The 17,339-nt window shown below is 42.7% G+C and overlaps 2 protein-coding genes across 3 annotated transcripts; one reads left to right on the top strand and one right to left on the bottom strand.

Moving 5' to 3' along the window:
• The first annotated feature begins 1,317 nt into the window (after positions 1-1,317).
• LOC107490847 (uncharacterized) lies at positions 1,318-3,576 on the top strand. The gene has a single exon (XM_016111663.1). The coding sequence runs from the start codon at positions 1,318-1,320 to the stop codon at positions 3,574-3,576; it is 2,259 nt and encodes a 752-aa protein (XP_015967149.1).
• An 8,710-nt stretch (positions 3,577-12,286) lies between these two features.
• LOC107491112 (probable receptor-like protein kinase At5g24010) lies at positions 12,287-15,176 on the bottom strand. 2 transcript variants are annotated; one of them, XM_016111876.3, is made up of 2 exons: positions 14,670-15,176; positions 12,287-14,243 (listed from the first exon to the last, which is right to left on the bottom strand). In XM_016111876.3, the coding sequence occupies exons 1-2, from the start codon at positions 14,988-14,990 to the stop codon at positions 12,501-12,503; spliced, it is 2,064 nt and encodes a 687-aa protein (XP_015967362.1). In that variant the 5' UTR covers positions 14,991-15,176; the 3' UTR covers positions 12,287-12,500. The 2 variants fall into 2 exon arrangements, with proteins under 2 accessions (XP_015967362.1, XP_015967361.1); XM_016111875.3 differs by having other exon boundaries at positions 12,287-15,176.
• Positions 15,177-17,339: the final 2,163 nt, after the last annotated feature.

The raw sequence follows: 17,339 nt of genomic DNA, 5'->3' as shown, positions 1-17,339 counted from the left end.
TTCATTTCGACGTATTCTCTTTATTCGTGCTACACGAACTCGTGCCATCTCTTTTTTCATTATCTTCTTTGGAATTATTTTTTCAAAATGTGATCTGGTTATTTCCCGACCAAACCTTATTGTTTCCATGTATCTTTGTTTGCCTGTAAACCTAATTGCCTATCTAACCTTTTTCAAACATTATTTTTGATATCCTTGTATTCTTTTCGTGGATCTTATTTTCTTTAGTTTGAATTTAATCTTGTTTCAATATAACAAATTTTGAAAGCAAAAATTTTTGTTAGATGAGTAAGACATAACAACATAAGTTTTTGAAAATTAAATAATACATTATTTATAATTTATTATATTTGTTGAGAATTTTATTTTAAAAAAATTATTTTTTTAAAAGTAATTAAATTAAATTTTATGATATTTTAAATTAAATATACATACCAATTTTATGATATTGTTGAGTTTTTAAATTAATTTTATGATATTTTAAATTAATTTTATGATATTTTATTTATTAAAATGACGGTAATACCCTTTGTTTTTTTCTATTTGGTGACCGTTGTGGAGGCAAATGTATTGGTTAGTTGATGGACAATTCGGTCAGATCAAGAGGGAAAATGTGGTGTGGTTAATTCATTAATTAATGATTTTTAATGTTATTAAAATAAATGTTTATATTATAACTGTTACGGCCCGGCCCAGAATCAACTTTGGGCCGACCCGACCCAAGCAATACCCGACCCGGACACGCGCCCTCCAACCGACCCGGACACGCGTCCTGCGTGGCTCACGCACGGCTGCAGGACAGCGCCCTTGGAAATATGGGCCTGTCCCATAAGGGGCCCACTACTGACATGTATATAAGGGGAAGATTGGCTCTTCCCCCGAGGTACGTCACATATTTCGACCTTATTCTCTGCTCGCCTGCACATTGCTGACTTGAGCGTCGGAGTGTCTTTGCAGGTGGCACCCCCTCCCTCTTCTTCACTTCTCCACAACAAGTGCTCGGCTACCCGACTACTCGCAAGCAGCGCGGCCCAAGCTAAGACGTCCTCCCCTCTACATCTCTCCACTCGACCTGTTCGGAACCCGATCAACGAACATTGGCACCTTCTGTGGGGACCTCTTTGCCTGAATGGAAGTCGCGCCGGGTCCCGGCGACCGAGCTCGAGCAGCATCGCGCCGGGCCCCGGCGACCGAGCTCGAGTAGCCGGAGCGGAGGGGGCAGCCTCCGTCGCCTCACAACGAGGAGGCCGGAGATCCCCCCAACAACACGCGAGAACCCGACCGTTCGGGGGAACGGGCGGCGATAGCGCCATAATAATGCAGGAGCTACGCCACAGAGTCCAGAACCTAGAACGACAGCTAGCCGACCGGGAGAGGGATGGATGGTCTACCGATCCAAGCTACACCCCGTCTCCCGGGGGCGAGGAGGAAGAGAGCTCTCACCGAAGCCACTCACGGCGTATATCTGCATCCCGGACGGAAGCAGAGGAATCGCCTATTCCAAGAAGACGGAACGACACGGTCATCTACTCTCGCGGCAGACGATCTCGCCGAACGACAAGAGGTCGCGAGGACGGAGAAGGGAAAACCGAGAGAACACGACAACCTATGATAATGGGTGCCACGCCGTTCCACCGATCTATCCTCGAGGTCCGGTTGCCGAAACACTTCGACAAACCGACGGACATGAGGTATGACGGAACTCAAGATCCTCTAGAACATCTCACGGCCTTTGAGGCTAGGATGAACCTAGAGGGAGTAGGCGACGAGGTAAGGTGCCGCGCCTTCCCGGTAACCTTGGCAGGACCAGCGATCAGGTGGTTTAATGGCCTCCCTCAAGGTTCCATTTACAGTTTCTCAGACATCAGCCGCGCCTTCCTGGCCCAATTCACAACGCGAATAGCAAAGGCCAAGCATCCTATCAACCTTCTCGGGGTAACCCAGAGACAGGGAGAGCCGACCAGAAGGTACTTGGATCGGTTCAACGATGAATGCTTGGAAATCGACGGCTTAACCGACTCGGTGGCCAGTCTCTGCCTGACGAACGGCCTCCTCAACGAGAAATTTCGAAAACACCTCACCACGAAGCCGGTTTGGACAATGCATGAAATCCAAACGGTGGCGAAGGAGTACATAAACGACGAGGAGGTCAGCCGAGTCGTGGCAGCCAATAAGCGGCAGCCCGGTTACGGCCAGGCTCGGCAGTCCGGTGGAGACGGTGAAAGAACAAAAGAAAAGGCTAGAGAGGAGGCATCGAACAAGGCACCTAGGCCGTTCCCTCGAGTTGGGAAATTTACTAACTACACTCCACTCGCCCTCCCCATAGTGGAAGTTTACCAACAAATAGCTGAGAAGGGAATTCTTCCGAAACCCCGACCACTCAAGGACCGCACGGGTGGAAACAAGAACCTTTATTGTGATTACCATAAGGGATATGGCCATCAAACACAGGACTGTTTCGACCTGAAGGATGCATTAGAACAGGCGATAAGGGAAGGAAAACTAGCAGCGTTCTCCCACCTCATCAGGGAGCCGAGAAGGCGTTATCGCGACCAGGACGAGGAAGGCAAGACACGCTCGGCCAAGCGGCGACAGGAGCCCGAAGATAGAGACCATGGCCTCACTGTGATAAACGTGGTAACGGCAAAAAACACTGCACCAAAGTCCCGGTCGGCACACAAGAAAGACGCCAAGGTTCTGGCGATCTCATCTCAACCAGTGCAGAGCACCAAAAAACCTCCATCCATTTCTTTCGGCCCAAAAGACCAATGGTTCAGCGACGCCCCGGAAAACCCTCCCATGGTCATAACGGCCAGGGTGGGAACCGGCCTCGTCAAACGGATCCTTGTCGACACTGGAGCTGATTCAAACATCATGTTCCGCAACGTGTTCGACGCACTGGGGCTGAAGGACACCGACCTGACGACTCACCAGCACGGGGTTATCGGGTTAGGCGACCCCTTTATCAAACCATATGGAGTCATTTCCCTACCGATCTCGGTGGGACAGGTGCAAGGTCGCAGATCGGCGATGGCCGAGTTCGTAATCCTCCGAGACTCTACAGCCTACAACATCATCTTGGGGAGAAAAACAATCAATGATTTTGAGGCCATAATCAACACCAAGCTGCTAGTTATGAAGTTTGTCACCGATGATGGATCCATAGGGACCATAAGAGGAGACCTCGAGACGGCGGTCGCCTGTGACAACGCCAGTCTTTCCCTCAGAAAGAAGTCCAAGGAAGCATCTGGTGTATTCCTAGCCGACCTTGATGCCAGAGTAGAGGACAAGCCGAGGCCGGAGCCAGAAGGGGACCTGGAGAAATTTAGCATCGGTGAAGAAGGAGAAAAGTTCACATTCGTTAACAAGAACCTCCCACGTGAGCTGAAGAAGCCGTTGATTGAAATGATAAGGGCCAACAGGGACCTGTTCGCATGGACACCAGCCGACATGCCGGGCATAGATCCACAAATCATCTCACATCACCTAGCCGTCAAACCGGAAGCACGGCCAGTGGCCCAACGGAGGAGAAAGATGTCGGCAGAAAGATGTCGGCGGAAAGAGCGGAGGAGGTAGCCAAGCAAACGGCCGGCCTCCTAGAAGCAGGCTTCATACGGGAAGTGGACTACTCGACGTGGCTCTCAAATGTGGTATTGGTGAAGAAACACAATGGCAAATGGAGAATGTGTGTGGACTACTCTGACCTTAACAAAGCATGCCCCAAAGATTGCTTCCCCCTCCCCAACATAGATGCACTCGTCGACGCCGCGGCGGGGTACCGGTATCTGAGTTTCATGGACGCCTACTCCGGTTACAATCAGATACCGATGCACCGACCAGACGAAGACAAAACGGCGTTCATAACGCCAGGAGGAACTTTCTGCTACAAGGTAATGCCGTTTGGCTTGAAAAATGCAGGGGCGACATATCAAAGGCTGATGAACAGGATATTCCACGACCTCATAGGGAAAACGGTTGAAGTTTACGTGGACGACATCCTGGCAAAAACAACACGACCTGACGACCTCATAAACGACCTGGCAAGTGTATTTGCGTCCCTCCGTCAACATGGCATGAGGCTGAACCCCCTCAAGTGCGCCTTCACCATGGAAGCCGGCAAGTTCCTAGGATTCATGATAACTCAAAGAGGGGTAGAAGCAAACCCGGAGAAGTGCCAGGCAATACTTCAGATGAAGAGCCCGGGATGTATCAAGGACGTCCAGAGGTTGGCAGGAAGATTGACATCACTTTCTCGGTTTCTCGGAGCCTCGGCAACAAAGGCCCTGCCATTTTTCAATCTCATGAAGAAAGGGATGGCGTTTGAATGGACACCAGCGTGCGAAGAGGCCTTTCAACACTTCAAGGAAATCCTGGCGGCACCCCCCGTTCTCGGGAAGCCAAGGGACGGGGAGCCACTATACCTATATCTCGCTATAACAAGCGAAGCCCTGGCCGCGGTACTAGTACGGGAGGACGGAAAAACCCAACAGCCGGTATACTTCATAAGCAGGGCCCTGCAAGGAGCAGAATTAAGATATAGCAAGCTTGAAAAGCTAGCCTTAGCACTCCTAACTTCCTCAAGAAGGCTAAAACAATACTTCCAGAGTCACCAGGTGGTCGTCAGAACGGACCAAGGGATCCGGCAAGTTCTCCAAAAACCCGACCTGGCGGGAAGAATGATGACTTGGTCCATAGAACTCTCCCAATATGACATACGGTACGAGCCCCGGCAAGCCATCAAGGCACAGGCCATGGCAGATTTTTTGGTTGAAGTAACAGGAGATCCAGGCGAAGACATGGGTACACGGTGGAAGCTCCATGTGGACGGAGCCTCCAACCAGACCTTCGGAGGTGCCGGGATCATCCTGGAAAGTCCGAATGGGGTCGTATACGAACAATCGGTTAGATTCGAGTTCCCCATCTCGAACAACCAAGCAGAATACGAAGCCCTCATAGGAGGCTTGACCCTAGCAACAGAGGTCGGTGCGAGAAGGCTGGAAGTGTGCAGCGACTCCCAAGTTGTCACTTCCCAAGTAAACGGCAGCTACCAAGCCAAGGACCCCTTGTTGCAGAAGTACTTGGAAAAGGTCAAAAGTTTGAGCCAAAAGTTCGAAGAGGTCACGGTCCAGCACGTACCCAGAGAAAGGAACACACGAGCAGACCTCCTATCGAAACTAGCTAGCACGAAGCCAGGGGAGGGAAACCGGTCTCTCATCCAAGGCATGGCAAAGGAACCAGCAATTGCACTACACATAACAACCCTAAGTTCTTCATGGCTAGACCCCATCACCAACTACTTAGAACATGGCCAAGTCCCTGGCGATGAAAAGGATGCGGCGAAATTAAGGAGAGAAACAGCCAAATACGCCGTCATCCAAGGACAGCTGTTCAGAAAAGGGCTTAGTCAACCCCTACTGAAGTGCCTACACCCCGACCAGACGGACTATGTCCTCAGGGAAGTCCACGCGGGCTGCTGTGGGCACCACATCGGAGGCAGAGCCCTAGCAAGGAAGTTAATCCGAGCTGGGTACTACTAGCCGTCGATGATGGCAGATTCCAAAGAGTTCGTCAAAAAGTGCATCAAGTGCCAGCAAAACGCCAACTTCGCCAAGGCGCCGGCCTCTGAGTTAAGCTTGCTAACGACCTCCCGGCCATTCGCTCAATGGGGAGTCGACCTCTTAGGACCCTTCCCGGTTGGCCCTGGGCAGGTCAAATATCTCATAGTGGCAATTGATTATTATACCAAATGGATAGAAGCTGAACCACTGGCTAGCATATCCTCAGCCAATTGCAGAAAATTCATCTGGAGGCAGGTGATAACACGATTCGGGATACCGGAAGTCGTCATCTCGGACAACGGCACACAATTTACTGACAGGAAGTTCACAGAATTTCTCAACGGCCTGGGTATAAGACAAAGGTTCTCGTCGGTAGAACACCCTCAGACGAACGGACAGGTGGAGTCCGCCAACAAGGTTATCCTTTCAGGGCTAAAAAAGAGGTTGGACAGTAAAAAGGGTGCTTGGGCCGACGAGCTGGCATCGGTACTCTGGTCTTACCGGACAACCGAGCAGTCCTCCACCAAGGAAACTCCTTTCCGACTCACATACGGGGTGGATGCAGTAATACCCGTAGAGATCGGTGAACCAAGTCCACGATTGCTTTTGAAAGGAGTAGAGGAAACTATAGAAAAGGACCTCATAGATGAAGCCCGGGAAATGGCCCATTTGAAGGAAACAACGCTAAAACAAAGGATAGCTCTGCGCTACAACACCAAAGTGCTCAGGAGGGACTTTGAGCCTAACGACCTCGTCCTGAGAAGAAACGATATCGGCCTGCCGACCCCCGGAGAGGGCAAGCTAGCGGCAAACTGGGAAGGCCCCTTCAGAGTCAGAAAGGTGATGGGAAAAGGAGCCTTCAAGTTAGAAAGGCTCGATGGCAAAGAAGTCCCGAGAACATGGAACGCGGACAACCTTAGAAGATTTTACTCCTAGAAGACGGAACGACGGGCCGGCTAATCTAGCTAAGTAGTCAATTTGTCGTTCATAGTAACTTTCAAGTCTTTTATGTGGTTACCGAATAAGATATACTTGTGCAAATTCTCCACCATGTTTTGTCTAAGTTTTTCAGATAAACCATCCCGTCGTGACTAACAACGACGAGCGACCCGGGACTGATCACCCCGGGAAGTCGTCAACCACCGCTATAACAAACAACTACACGAAAGGCCACGGGCCGCCGGTCTAAGCGACCTCAAACCAAAAACGGTTAATGGGAACGATAACACGAGCAAGCGAGTAAACGACAAATATAAACCAAAACGGTTAAGAAATGACAACGCACATAGATAAATAAAAGGTTTGTCGCGACAACACGAGCAAGCGACCAAAAAGGCCATTGTTCACAAAGCCAAAAGAAAAACGGCTAACATCAAATAATCCACAAAGCCAAAAACGGCAAAAACTAAAATAGTTTACAAGTCAAAATAAAGCGGCTAAACAAGAACTATAAACAGAAGGATCATTTCGTGGAGGCATCGACAACCTTGCCATCATGGATAACCTTGCGAACGCCAATTGCCGACGTGTCGAACTCAGGGGCAATAATTTTAACTTGAGCTTTAAGGGCTTCCTCGGTGGCCAGGATCGCACCCCTGCCCTGTTTGACGACGTCCTTGTACTTTGCCTTCCATGTTGACAGCTCGGCCTCCACGGCACGCTTCTCCTCCTCAACTTCAGCCACCCGCTTTTGCGCCGCACCGACCTGTCCTTCCAGAGTCATCTCACGCTCGACCAAACGTTCAATCGTCGCGTCCGACTCTTTCTGTTTCTTCTCGGCAGCGGTTAACTTTTGTTCGGCGGCGGCAGCTTTCTGCTCAGCGGTAGTGGCCTTCTTCTCGGCGGCGTCCAACTTTCCCGAGGATTGAGTCAGCTGCTCCCGGAGAGTTTCCACTTCACTTTTCAATTCATTGTTGGCCTTCCCACTAGCCTCCAGCCTCCTCCGAAGGGACTCCATCCCGGACAGCTCAAACTCAGCCTTCCGAGCTATCACGGCGCCGCGCAGGAGTGTTCGGTACATCCACCTCGCTTGCCCGGCAAGGGAAGACTCGTGGAAATACTCCTCGGTGCCGGGGATCAATTGGGTATCTATAAAATTGCTCGCGTCAAAATTCCTCTCCATGACGGTAAGGACCCCCTCGGGACTAGAGGACGCCTTCCTTTTTCTTTTAGGAGTGGGGATGACCACCTCCACATCATCGTCAGGGGCAGACGTAGAACCCCCTTGTCCCACCACTTCACGAGGAGGAGAGGAATGAACCGGTTTCTCGACCTCGACCTGGGCGGCTTGGGTCGAGATCCCGGTTCCCCCAACCGCGCCCTCCGGCCCTGAAGCATTTTTGTCCTCCGGAGGAGCTGTAGACGTCTCAGCGGCAGACTGCTCATTATCCTCCTCCTCATCGCCGCCGCCAAGGAAAGTCTGAAACAAGTCGGGAAGACCCGTCACGGACGCAGACATATCCACTGCAGGAAAACAAGGAAGGTCGGTTAGTCGTCACACAATATCAACAAAAAGGAAAAATGCAAAGGGAAAAGTAAAAGGCTTCTCACAAATATAGTTACGGCCGGACTCCCGGTCACCCATAAGTAGATGGGGATTTACCGGGTTTTTCCCAAAAACTGCATTTAGTACCTCGGCAATCTGCTGATCTACTGCCGACATGTTTTTATAAACTACCTTAATGAAACTATTGGCTCCTGCCCCGAAGCTCCAATAAGTCGGGATGAGCCGTACCCCCTCCAGAGACAACCAAAAGGGATGACGATCTTTGGCCGGGCGGACCTTAAAATACTTGTCCTTAAACCCGTGGTAAGAATCTTCGAACAAACCAAAAATCTTCCGACCCTGGGCAGCTCGGAAGGACATGAACCCTTTCCTATGTTTCCCCTCCTTGGAAGGGTTTGTGAGGGTGAAGAAAAAGAGAAAAACATCCACGGACACCGGCAGGTCGAGATATTCACAGACCATCTCGAAACAGCGGATCGAAGCCCAACTGTTCGGATGCAACTGCGACGGTGACACGGAAATTCGGTTTAAGAGCGCCATTTGAAAGGCCGAGAACGGGATACGAACTCCGACTTGGGTGAACATGGCTTTGTAGAACCAAATCCAGTCGGCGACCTGGCGGGGTTGGAAGTTGATTTCATACAACCGCTCGTGAGCAGCCGGGATGAAGGCGTCGTAATTGGCCTCCTCGTCGGTCCCGCCACACAGGTACCCGGCTCGTCGGAACTCGGTGAGCTCCTCTTCGCCCATTTGATTGGGTGACTCCCTTATATCAGAGACGACCCAAGCATATTGGTCGTACGCCGCGGGGTTAACGGATGCCCGGGAGACCGTGCGAGCCATACCTACATGGGGGTACCATCCAGTTAGTCTAAGAGATCGGTTGCTCAAGCCGAACACACACACCACCCTCACGACTTCCCGACTAAGGCCAAAACAAGACTAAACGGCTAATAGAGCGAGAGAAAACCTACCCTGGAATGGTACTTTTCCCCCTAACACGTCTACTCGTGACTAAAAAGCTACACAGTAACATCAAAAGAACCAAGGCAACAAACATACCAAAAATAATGCACAAAGAGAGGAATGATTCGAGATTTACCTAAATTGATGGAAAAAGGATGATTGCGAATCTGGAGAAAGTGCAAGAAACGCGAACGGAGGCACCACAGCAACACCTTGAAATCTTGTAAGCGAGGAGGAGGAAAGGAAGAGCAGGGAGTGTGAAAAAGTGTAGAAATGTCAAAATCAATCGTTTAAAAACGGCCCCCAAAGCGCGAAACCGCTGAGGGCAAAATAGTCTTTTCAAACGGGGTTTTTACCCCATTATGAGCATTCAATGCTCGGCGCAGGAAACGATGCGATGAAACGGTTGTTTGAGCAGCCAAGAGACGCGCGTTGGGGGCACACCCTCCCCGCGAGCGGCCGACCAGACGAGATGCGAGACGACACGCCATTGGTAGCTCCCACGACTACCATTGGCGCGTGGGGGGCACTGTTACGGCCCGGCTCAGAATCAACTTTGGGCCGACCCGACCCAAGCAATACCCGACCCGGACACGCGCCCTCCAACCGACCCGGACACGCGTCCTGCGTGGCTCACGCACGGCTGCAGGACAGCGCCCTTGGAAATATGGGCCTGTCCCATAAGGGGCCCACTACTGACATGTATATAAGGGGAAGATTGGCTCTTCCCCCGAGGTACGTCACATATTTCGACCTTATTCTCTGCTCGCCTGCACATTGCTGACTTGAGCGTCGGAGTGTCTTTGCAGGTGGCACCCCCTCCCTCTTCTTCACTTCTCCACAACAAGTGCTCGGCTACCCGACTACTCGCAAGCAGCGCGGCCCAAGCTAAGACGTCCTCCCCTCTACATCTCTCCACTCGACCTGTTCGGAACCCGATCAACGAACAATAACTAACAATAATAGTGTTTAAGGATATGTATGGTGAGTATTAGTCAATTATTTTGGTGATCAATGTCGTTGTCATGTCAACATTCATTTGATCAATTGCAATTTCTTCAGTGTTAAAAGGAGGTCATATTTGTGCATTTGTGTAGTGATATGCAATGACACCAAAGATAATAATATCGATAATGTTTGGAAAATAAAAAAAATAATCGTAACTTATTTTATTTAATATTTACTAATTATTGATAAATACTAAATTTTGACATTTTTTATAATTTATTTCGATTACTAAATATTTTCGAAACTATATATAATACTACTTAAGAAAAAACTATTGCATGTTCTAAAACATTTAGATTTGTTTAATACTTTAATCTATTAGTAAGAATGACATGTTAGGTAAAAATGAGTTTTGTCATAAAAAAAATTACTGATATGTCATATTATTAATGAATAATATATAATTCATACAATAATATCTTATATTAAATATTTAAATATTAGTATATATACTTTTGGTAAACCATAAACAATGAAATTTAAAGTAAGACTTTCATGTACATTACCTAAATGGCCAAATTTCTCACTACTAAACAAACATTATCGATCACTTAATACAATACTTAAATATTTATTGTTGCTAACATATATAATATATTGAATAGTAATTACAATCATCTAAGAGTAACACATGCTTAGTCTCTATAATATGTAAATAAGGTGTTATTATTAGTTTATAGTTGCACTGCCAAAAAGATAGAGACGACCCTACTTCTTTTTATTGAAAACATGTTGAAGTGAAAAGAGAATGACCTCACCATATATATAGAAGCTTAATCTATACATACAACACCTCATTATATGGAATGTGACACCTCTTCAACTTGTCACAATTATTCAATGCACAAATGTCCCATTTACACATGCTCAGCAATTTAATATATATATCAACATGTCACATCTTTCCCATTTATTTTTGTTCTCTTTTTTTCTTCTTCTTATTTTTAGCTAATTTTGTTCTTCATATGTGAACTTATCTTGTTTTGTTCTTTTTGGAAGTTGCTTACTTCTTGAAAAAACTAATGTAAATCAACATAAGAAGATTTGATTGAACAGGTTATAGAATCTAATTAATTATTGCAGCTGTCATGCTTTGGTTATTGAGCTGCTTGCCGTGACTTGAGCCTTTAGCAACTCCAAAAGTTAATGCTAGATCTTGATGTGTAAAAAAGAATAAAATCCAAGCCCATGTAACCGAAGAAGGATTTGATTTAACTAGATTTAGTTCAGTTTCTCCTGATCCTATTTCTCACATGTATTATGTATTGTATATATAAACATGGACATGTGACCAATATATTATACTATTATAGATAAATATTTTACATATTCACTGCTTCTTCCATTTGTTTTTGTTTGATAGTGATTACTGATTAGTGAAGCTTACATAAAAGGAGTGGAGTAAATGACTCTATTAAATATTAATGATCCACCCCACTTGCAAAATTAGCAGCATTTCACACAGTTTATTAGCTTTATTGACTTGAGTACTTGACTGCACTGAAATAGAAGGGGAAAAAAAGTTGTTTGTTAAGTTATTAGTAATTTAATCTTTAAATGTTGACAAATGCAAAAAAAAAAAAAGGTGTGGTACCAACTAGCCTTAGGCTTAGCTAAGCAGTAAGCACCCTTAAGTGGTTCAATTTGGAGACGGATAATGTTTTTTAGTTGTGTTTATATACTAGAGAATATTGTGCCAACTCAAATTTTATTTATTGTTTGATGGAATATGAATTAAATTTAAATAAAATTTATATTATATTTAATAGCAGATAAAATATCATAGAATAAAGAAATAACATTATTGCATAACTATAATTCTACGCAGTTTCCACAATTTGTTTGTAGGTGGTTCCACTTGAGCTTTTATTTAATAGATTTTGTTAACATGTTTTTTATCTTTCTAATTAACTTTTTTTTTTCCCTATTAGACCCAAATAGAAGAACCTTTCTATCAAATACTATTAGGCAGTGTTTGAAAAGCTGATCTCTTAAAGTAATGTAAAGAAATAAAGTTGGGCAGAAACAGGTCAATGATTTAGCAATTGATGGAAATGCTTCTTTGAAAAATTTAAAGGAGAACAAATCACTAACAATAATAAGGTTGCTATCTTTTGATAGAGCGGAAATTGCTCCTTCATTCATGGCCTCATGTGTGATAACATTATTCTTAATATTTGTACAAGAGAAAGTAACTAAAGTAATTATCAGAAATTAGATTCATGATTTTATGACAACTGTTCATCTTTCAACTGAAGCAGAAGAAGGTTATACTTATATCATAGACAAGGTTGCAATATTAGGAAGCTTAAAACATGATGAAAACAAAGATTACTCTTAACATATGTATCACAAACTATAAGTAAATGCAGCTAACTGTGATTATCTCTTTATAAATCTGATACTTTCTTAGTACATCAGCAAGAATTTTCAACATTTGTAGCATGTTTGATCCTATCTCTCTATCTGCCTTCATTGGTCATTAGTTGAGAAAAAACCTGGCTAGAACTTATGTCAGAATAGCCTTTATCAGAATCATCTTCAGTTCTTGTGCTGCTAGAAGCATTCCCGGGAACAATCGTCGCAGTCGCCTTATCCGGTTCACCTTGTTGTCCATTTTCTTGGAGCTGAAGCAAGTACTCCAAATTCCACAACACATCACCCATGCTTGGCCTATCAACACCATACTCAGCCAAACATTTCTCTGCTGTTTCCCCGAATTTCTTCAATGAACTCTCCTTGATTTGTCCAACAAGACATGGATCAATGATTTGTTCAAGCATTCCCTTCTTCTGACATTCAAGTGCCCATTCTGCTAAATTCACCTGTTCCCTATCAAGTTGTGGATCAACAGCAGGTCTAGCACACAGCACCTCGAAAAGCACAACGCCGAATGAGTACACATCTGACTTATCCGTGAGTTGCTGCCTCCGGAAATACTCTGGATCAAGATAACCAAAACTACCCTTGACATTAGTACTCACATGAGTTTCATTGATACATGGCCCTGATCTTGATAGACCAAAATCAGCAACCTTGGCCACATAATTCTCATCAAGCAAGATATTGGTTGATTTGATGTCCCGGTGAATGATTCCTTGCGCGAAACCAGTGTGAAGATAATGCAGACCTCTAGCCGCGCCAATGCATATCTCGAGTCGCTGCTTCCAGGACAAAGGTGGATGTGCTGAAGAGCCATACAGATGCTTCTTAAGTGGTCCTTTCTCCACATACTCATAAACAAGAATCATTTCTGAATGTTCTTCACAGTATCCAACCAGCGAAACAAGATGGCGATGGCGAATCTTGGACAAAATAGTGATTTCAGTCTGGAATTCCGGAAGGCCCTGCCTTGATCCTGGCATTCCTCTCTTGACAGCAACCTTTAAATTGTCCCTGAGAACTCCTTTATAAACCATGCCAAAACCTCCAGACCCTATAATCAAAGTTCTATCGAAATTGTTTGTTGCTAATTGAATCTCAGCAAAAGGGATCTTCAAACCAAGATATCCATAAGAACCAGGAGATGGAAAAGCTACAGCTTCAGACATTCTACTTTGTGAACTCCCTCCAAACATGCGCAACGGAGTCCACACTACACTTTCTACTGATCTTTCTCTTGGTTTCTTCCTCTTGCATTTGACAATAAGCAAAATAGCAGCTACAACTAGAACCAAAACAATAGTCCCTCCAACAATTGAGCCTACCAAAACCCAAATCCTCTTCTTCCTCGGCGAAACATGCGAATCCATGACATTAACCATCTTCAATATCTCTGCTCCATTCAGTATGGCATTCTTCCTCATTGAACTGCTAAGATCAGAAGGACCAACACTTATCTGAATAACACCCGAATCATCAGAATCTGCAATGAAATCCACATAGACTGGAGATGCAAGTGCGTGGAATGTAAGGGATGACAGATCAACATCCTTATATGCAGAGTAGTTGTTTATATACACATCAAAGTAAAGCAAATTAAGAGCAGGACTAACAATATCACAGAAATGCAACCGAATCAAGTGTCGAACGCCACCGGAAGCCACCGGAAAATTCCATGTTATGTTGAACTGTGAAGCTAAGGTGGACTGATTCATATTCATCTCCTGAGCAGTCATATAAACATTATCCGGTGCAATCTCTCGGGTTGCACCTCCCTTCTGATAATTGGGGGTGTGAGTGGTAACTGCAGCCTTAGCTGCTTCCTTTAAGACAAGAAAATCCTCATCAGGGATCCAAGTCCTCCAAAGGGTATCATTAAAAGGGGTTAATTTCGAACCCCCAACATTGATCCTATGAACAGTTTCAAAAACCTGATTTGAGAAGTTCTTGTACTCCTCAACACCAGAGGCACTAACAAACCTAGCTCCAAAATCTAAAAGAAAATCATCAGGGGCAGAAAAAACTTCCACAGCATTGACAAATCCAAAACCAGAATTCCTCAAAGGCCTAAACATAATTTCAAGAAAATCAGACTCTGATTTCAAAATGAACTCTTTAATCATTGCATCATCATTATTTGGCTTGAAATTGAACCTACTGAGAACCAAATTCCCATCAACCAAGACACTAAAGTTTGCAGATTTAAGATCATGACCTTGTGCCTTAAAAGGTGAGAAATGAAAACGAACCAAGTGAGTGCCGTTTTTCCTCATGCTGAACCTGTAGCCACCATTGTTGGTGAAAACTCTTGCAGTGTGATACAAAGATGGCAACTTTGGATTTGGGTTTTGGTTTCTGAGAGAAAAGGATTTGCCAGAAGAGAGAAAGTTTGAGCCTTGGTTGGTACCATCATCACCAATGAAAATCCTGTTGAAGAATGAAGCATTGTTCTGTGACCCACAGCTTAGGAGGTAGTTGTCTATAGGAGTAAAAGAAGAAGAGAATGGGATCATGAAAAGAAGAAGAATGAAAGGTATGATAATAATGATAACAAGCTTTTGAGTTTCCATGGAAATTGAATTTAATTTTAAGGCCTTTTGTTGTGTATGGAACTCACATGGAAGAAGAAGCAGCCATGAAGATCATTTTTTTGGAGTGAAAGGAAACATGGAGATAAAGACAAACAACAGTGACAGATAGGTATCTGAAGATTTTGCAGTGGATGGATTTATTAAGAGAGAAGAAACAGTGTCACCATGAATTTTCGGTTGCTCTAAGTCAAAGATGTTGTCCCTACTCCCTACCTTCATTTTAAGAAATTAAAAAAAAAAATCATTTTTGTTGAATGTTTCATACGAATTATGTCTTTCCAATACAAACTGAAGTAACTGTACTAGATTCAGATTGGTTTTGTTTTTCTGTTTCTTAGATCTTGTAGGTCCTTACTGAAGTATTAGAATATAAAAAAGGTTTATATAGTTTATTTGTTAATGAATATCTATCATCTACTTGGTGCAATTTGTTATTCAGTTATAGTGGTCATTCGGAAAGATGGTTTAATATTATTAATGAAATTGTTTCACATCAACTAAGTGTAAATTATCTTTATAAATGTAAGAATCCATCAGAAAAACAAAAGTGGTGTATGTGAAAATTATTTATAGGATAAATTATTTTTTTTAAATTTACTAAAAATTTTAAAAATATTCTTAAGTTTTATTTTGTTTTAATTTTATTCTAAAATTTTTTAATTTGCATCAAATATATTTGTGATGGTTAATTTTTAAAAAAATTTAAGACCAATTCAATAATAATTTTACAAGAACAATCATCAATACAAGAAAACTAAAGATAGTTATTATGTACTATTCTTAGATTAATTTTAAATTTTTTGAAAATATAGCTGTCAAAAGGTATATTTGATACAAACAAAATTTAGGAATAAAATTAAAATAAAATAAAATTTAAAATTATTTTTAAAATTTTTAATAAATTTAAAAAAAAAGATACTTTACATATTTAATGTTAACTTGGTATTAAAAAATAATGTTGCGTGATACTAATGCCTAGTTTGGACTTTGGATAAATAGCTTGATTAAACTTTTTTTGAAAAAATAGTTTAAACAATAAATGACTATAAAATAAATGTGATAAAAAATAGTAGTATTATGAGAGAAGTCATTTTTTTAACTTTTTTATAAACTTTTAAATAACTTCTTAAAAAGGTGTAATTTGATTTTGAAAATTACACTAAATATAAATATTATTATTTTTCATAAATTAAAAATTTAAAAAAATTATTTTTAAAGCTTTTTAAACAGATCTAAGTATAAAGCACTTTCAAGGGAATATAATAATTTTTTTAAACATTTAAAACAATTTAAATGCCAAAATTGTGTGTAGGTATTCAAAATTTCAATTATCGCTAAATATTGCTGTAATGTAGTTTCAAAGCGGAGGGTGAATAAGAAAGGTCAACAATGTATAGTATTAGTGCATTGCATTGTAACATGGATGATAGGATCACATGCTGGTCTATATACATGAACATTTATTAATTAATTACTTCATATTAAAGTCTTATATAAATATATTAGTATAGTATATGCTGGTCTATGTATAGAATTAGTGGAAGACTGGAAGTGGTGGAGATTTAGGTATGAGTCTAGTTAGCAATCATAGTTTGGTTGGCTGCTTCTCTATGAAGTGGTTGTAATTAGGGTTAATTCATGAGCCAGTTCAAATTCGACTCGTTAATAGTTTGATAAACTGAGTTTGTAAACTAATGAGCCGAATTTGAGTCTGGAATTGAGTTTATAAATTAAATGAGCCAAATTTAAACTTGGATAAGCTCAACTCATTAATTCGTAAATTAACTCGATTATATTTATAGATTATGTTTGTGTTATTTAAGCCAATTCGTGAACTCAAGTCGGCTCATGAACTTTCGGTGAGCCAAACTTAAACATAAGAAATAAGCTCGATTATTAATGAGTTGAGTTGTGAGCCAAGCTCAATTTTTGTGGGCAGAACTTGAGTTTGGTCTAACTCGACTCACTTCCACCCCTATTTGTAATCACAATTTTTAGAAATTTTGATTATTAAGTATAACTTTTAGAAATTTTTGATTATTAAGCATAAATGGCTGTATTCCATTAAATAATATAATATTGTATTTAATTGATATTTAAAAATATTTTCAGCTGAAAATTTTATTATTAAACTATTTTTACTTTTTTTAAAAAATCTTTTAAAAAATATTAAAAAGATTTTCTTTTATTTTTAAGTGCACCCCAAAAATTTACCCACTAGTTACCCTAACCTCGTCTTTCAAGTTCACGTTCAGTAAAATTCAAAAATTCACCGCCCAATCACTCCTCTTCCTCCCTCACTTGTCATCTCTGTTGCGCCGTTGCCAT

This window comes from Arachis duranensis, chromosome 5 (genome assembly GCF_000817695.3).
Source record: "Arachis duranensis cultivar V14167 chromosome 5, aradu.V14167.gnm2.J7QH, whole genome shotgun sequence".
In the NCBI taxonomy this organism is placed as follows: Eukaryota; Viridiplantae; Streptophyta; class Magnoliopsida; order Fabales; family Fabaceae; genus Arachis; species Arachis duranensis.
The sequence above is the reverse complement of the archived record's forward strand: the minus strand, read 5'-3'. Positions and strand labels throughout refer to the sequence as shown.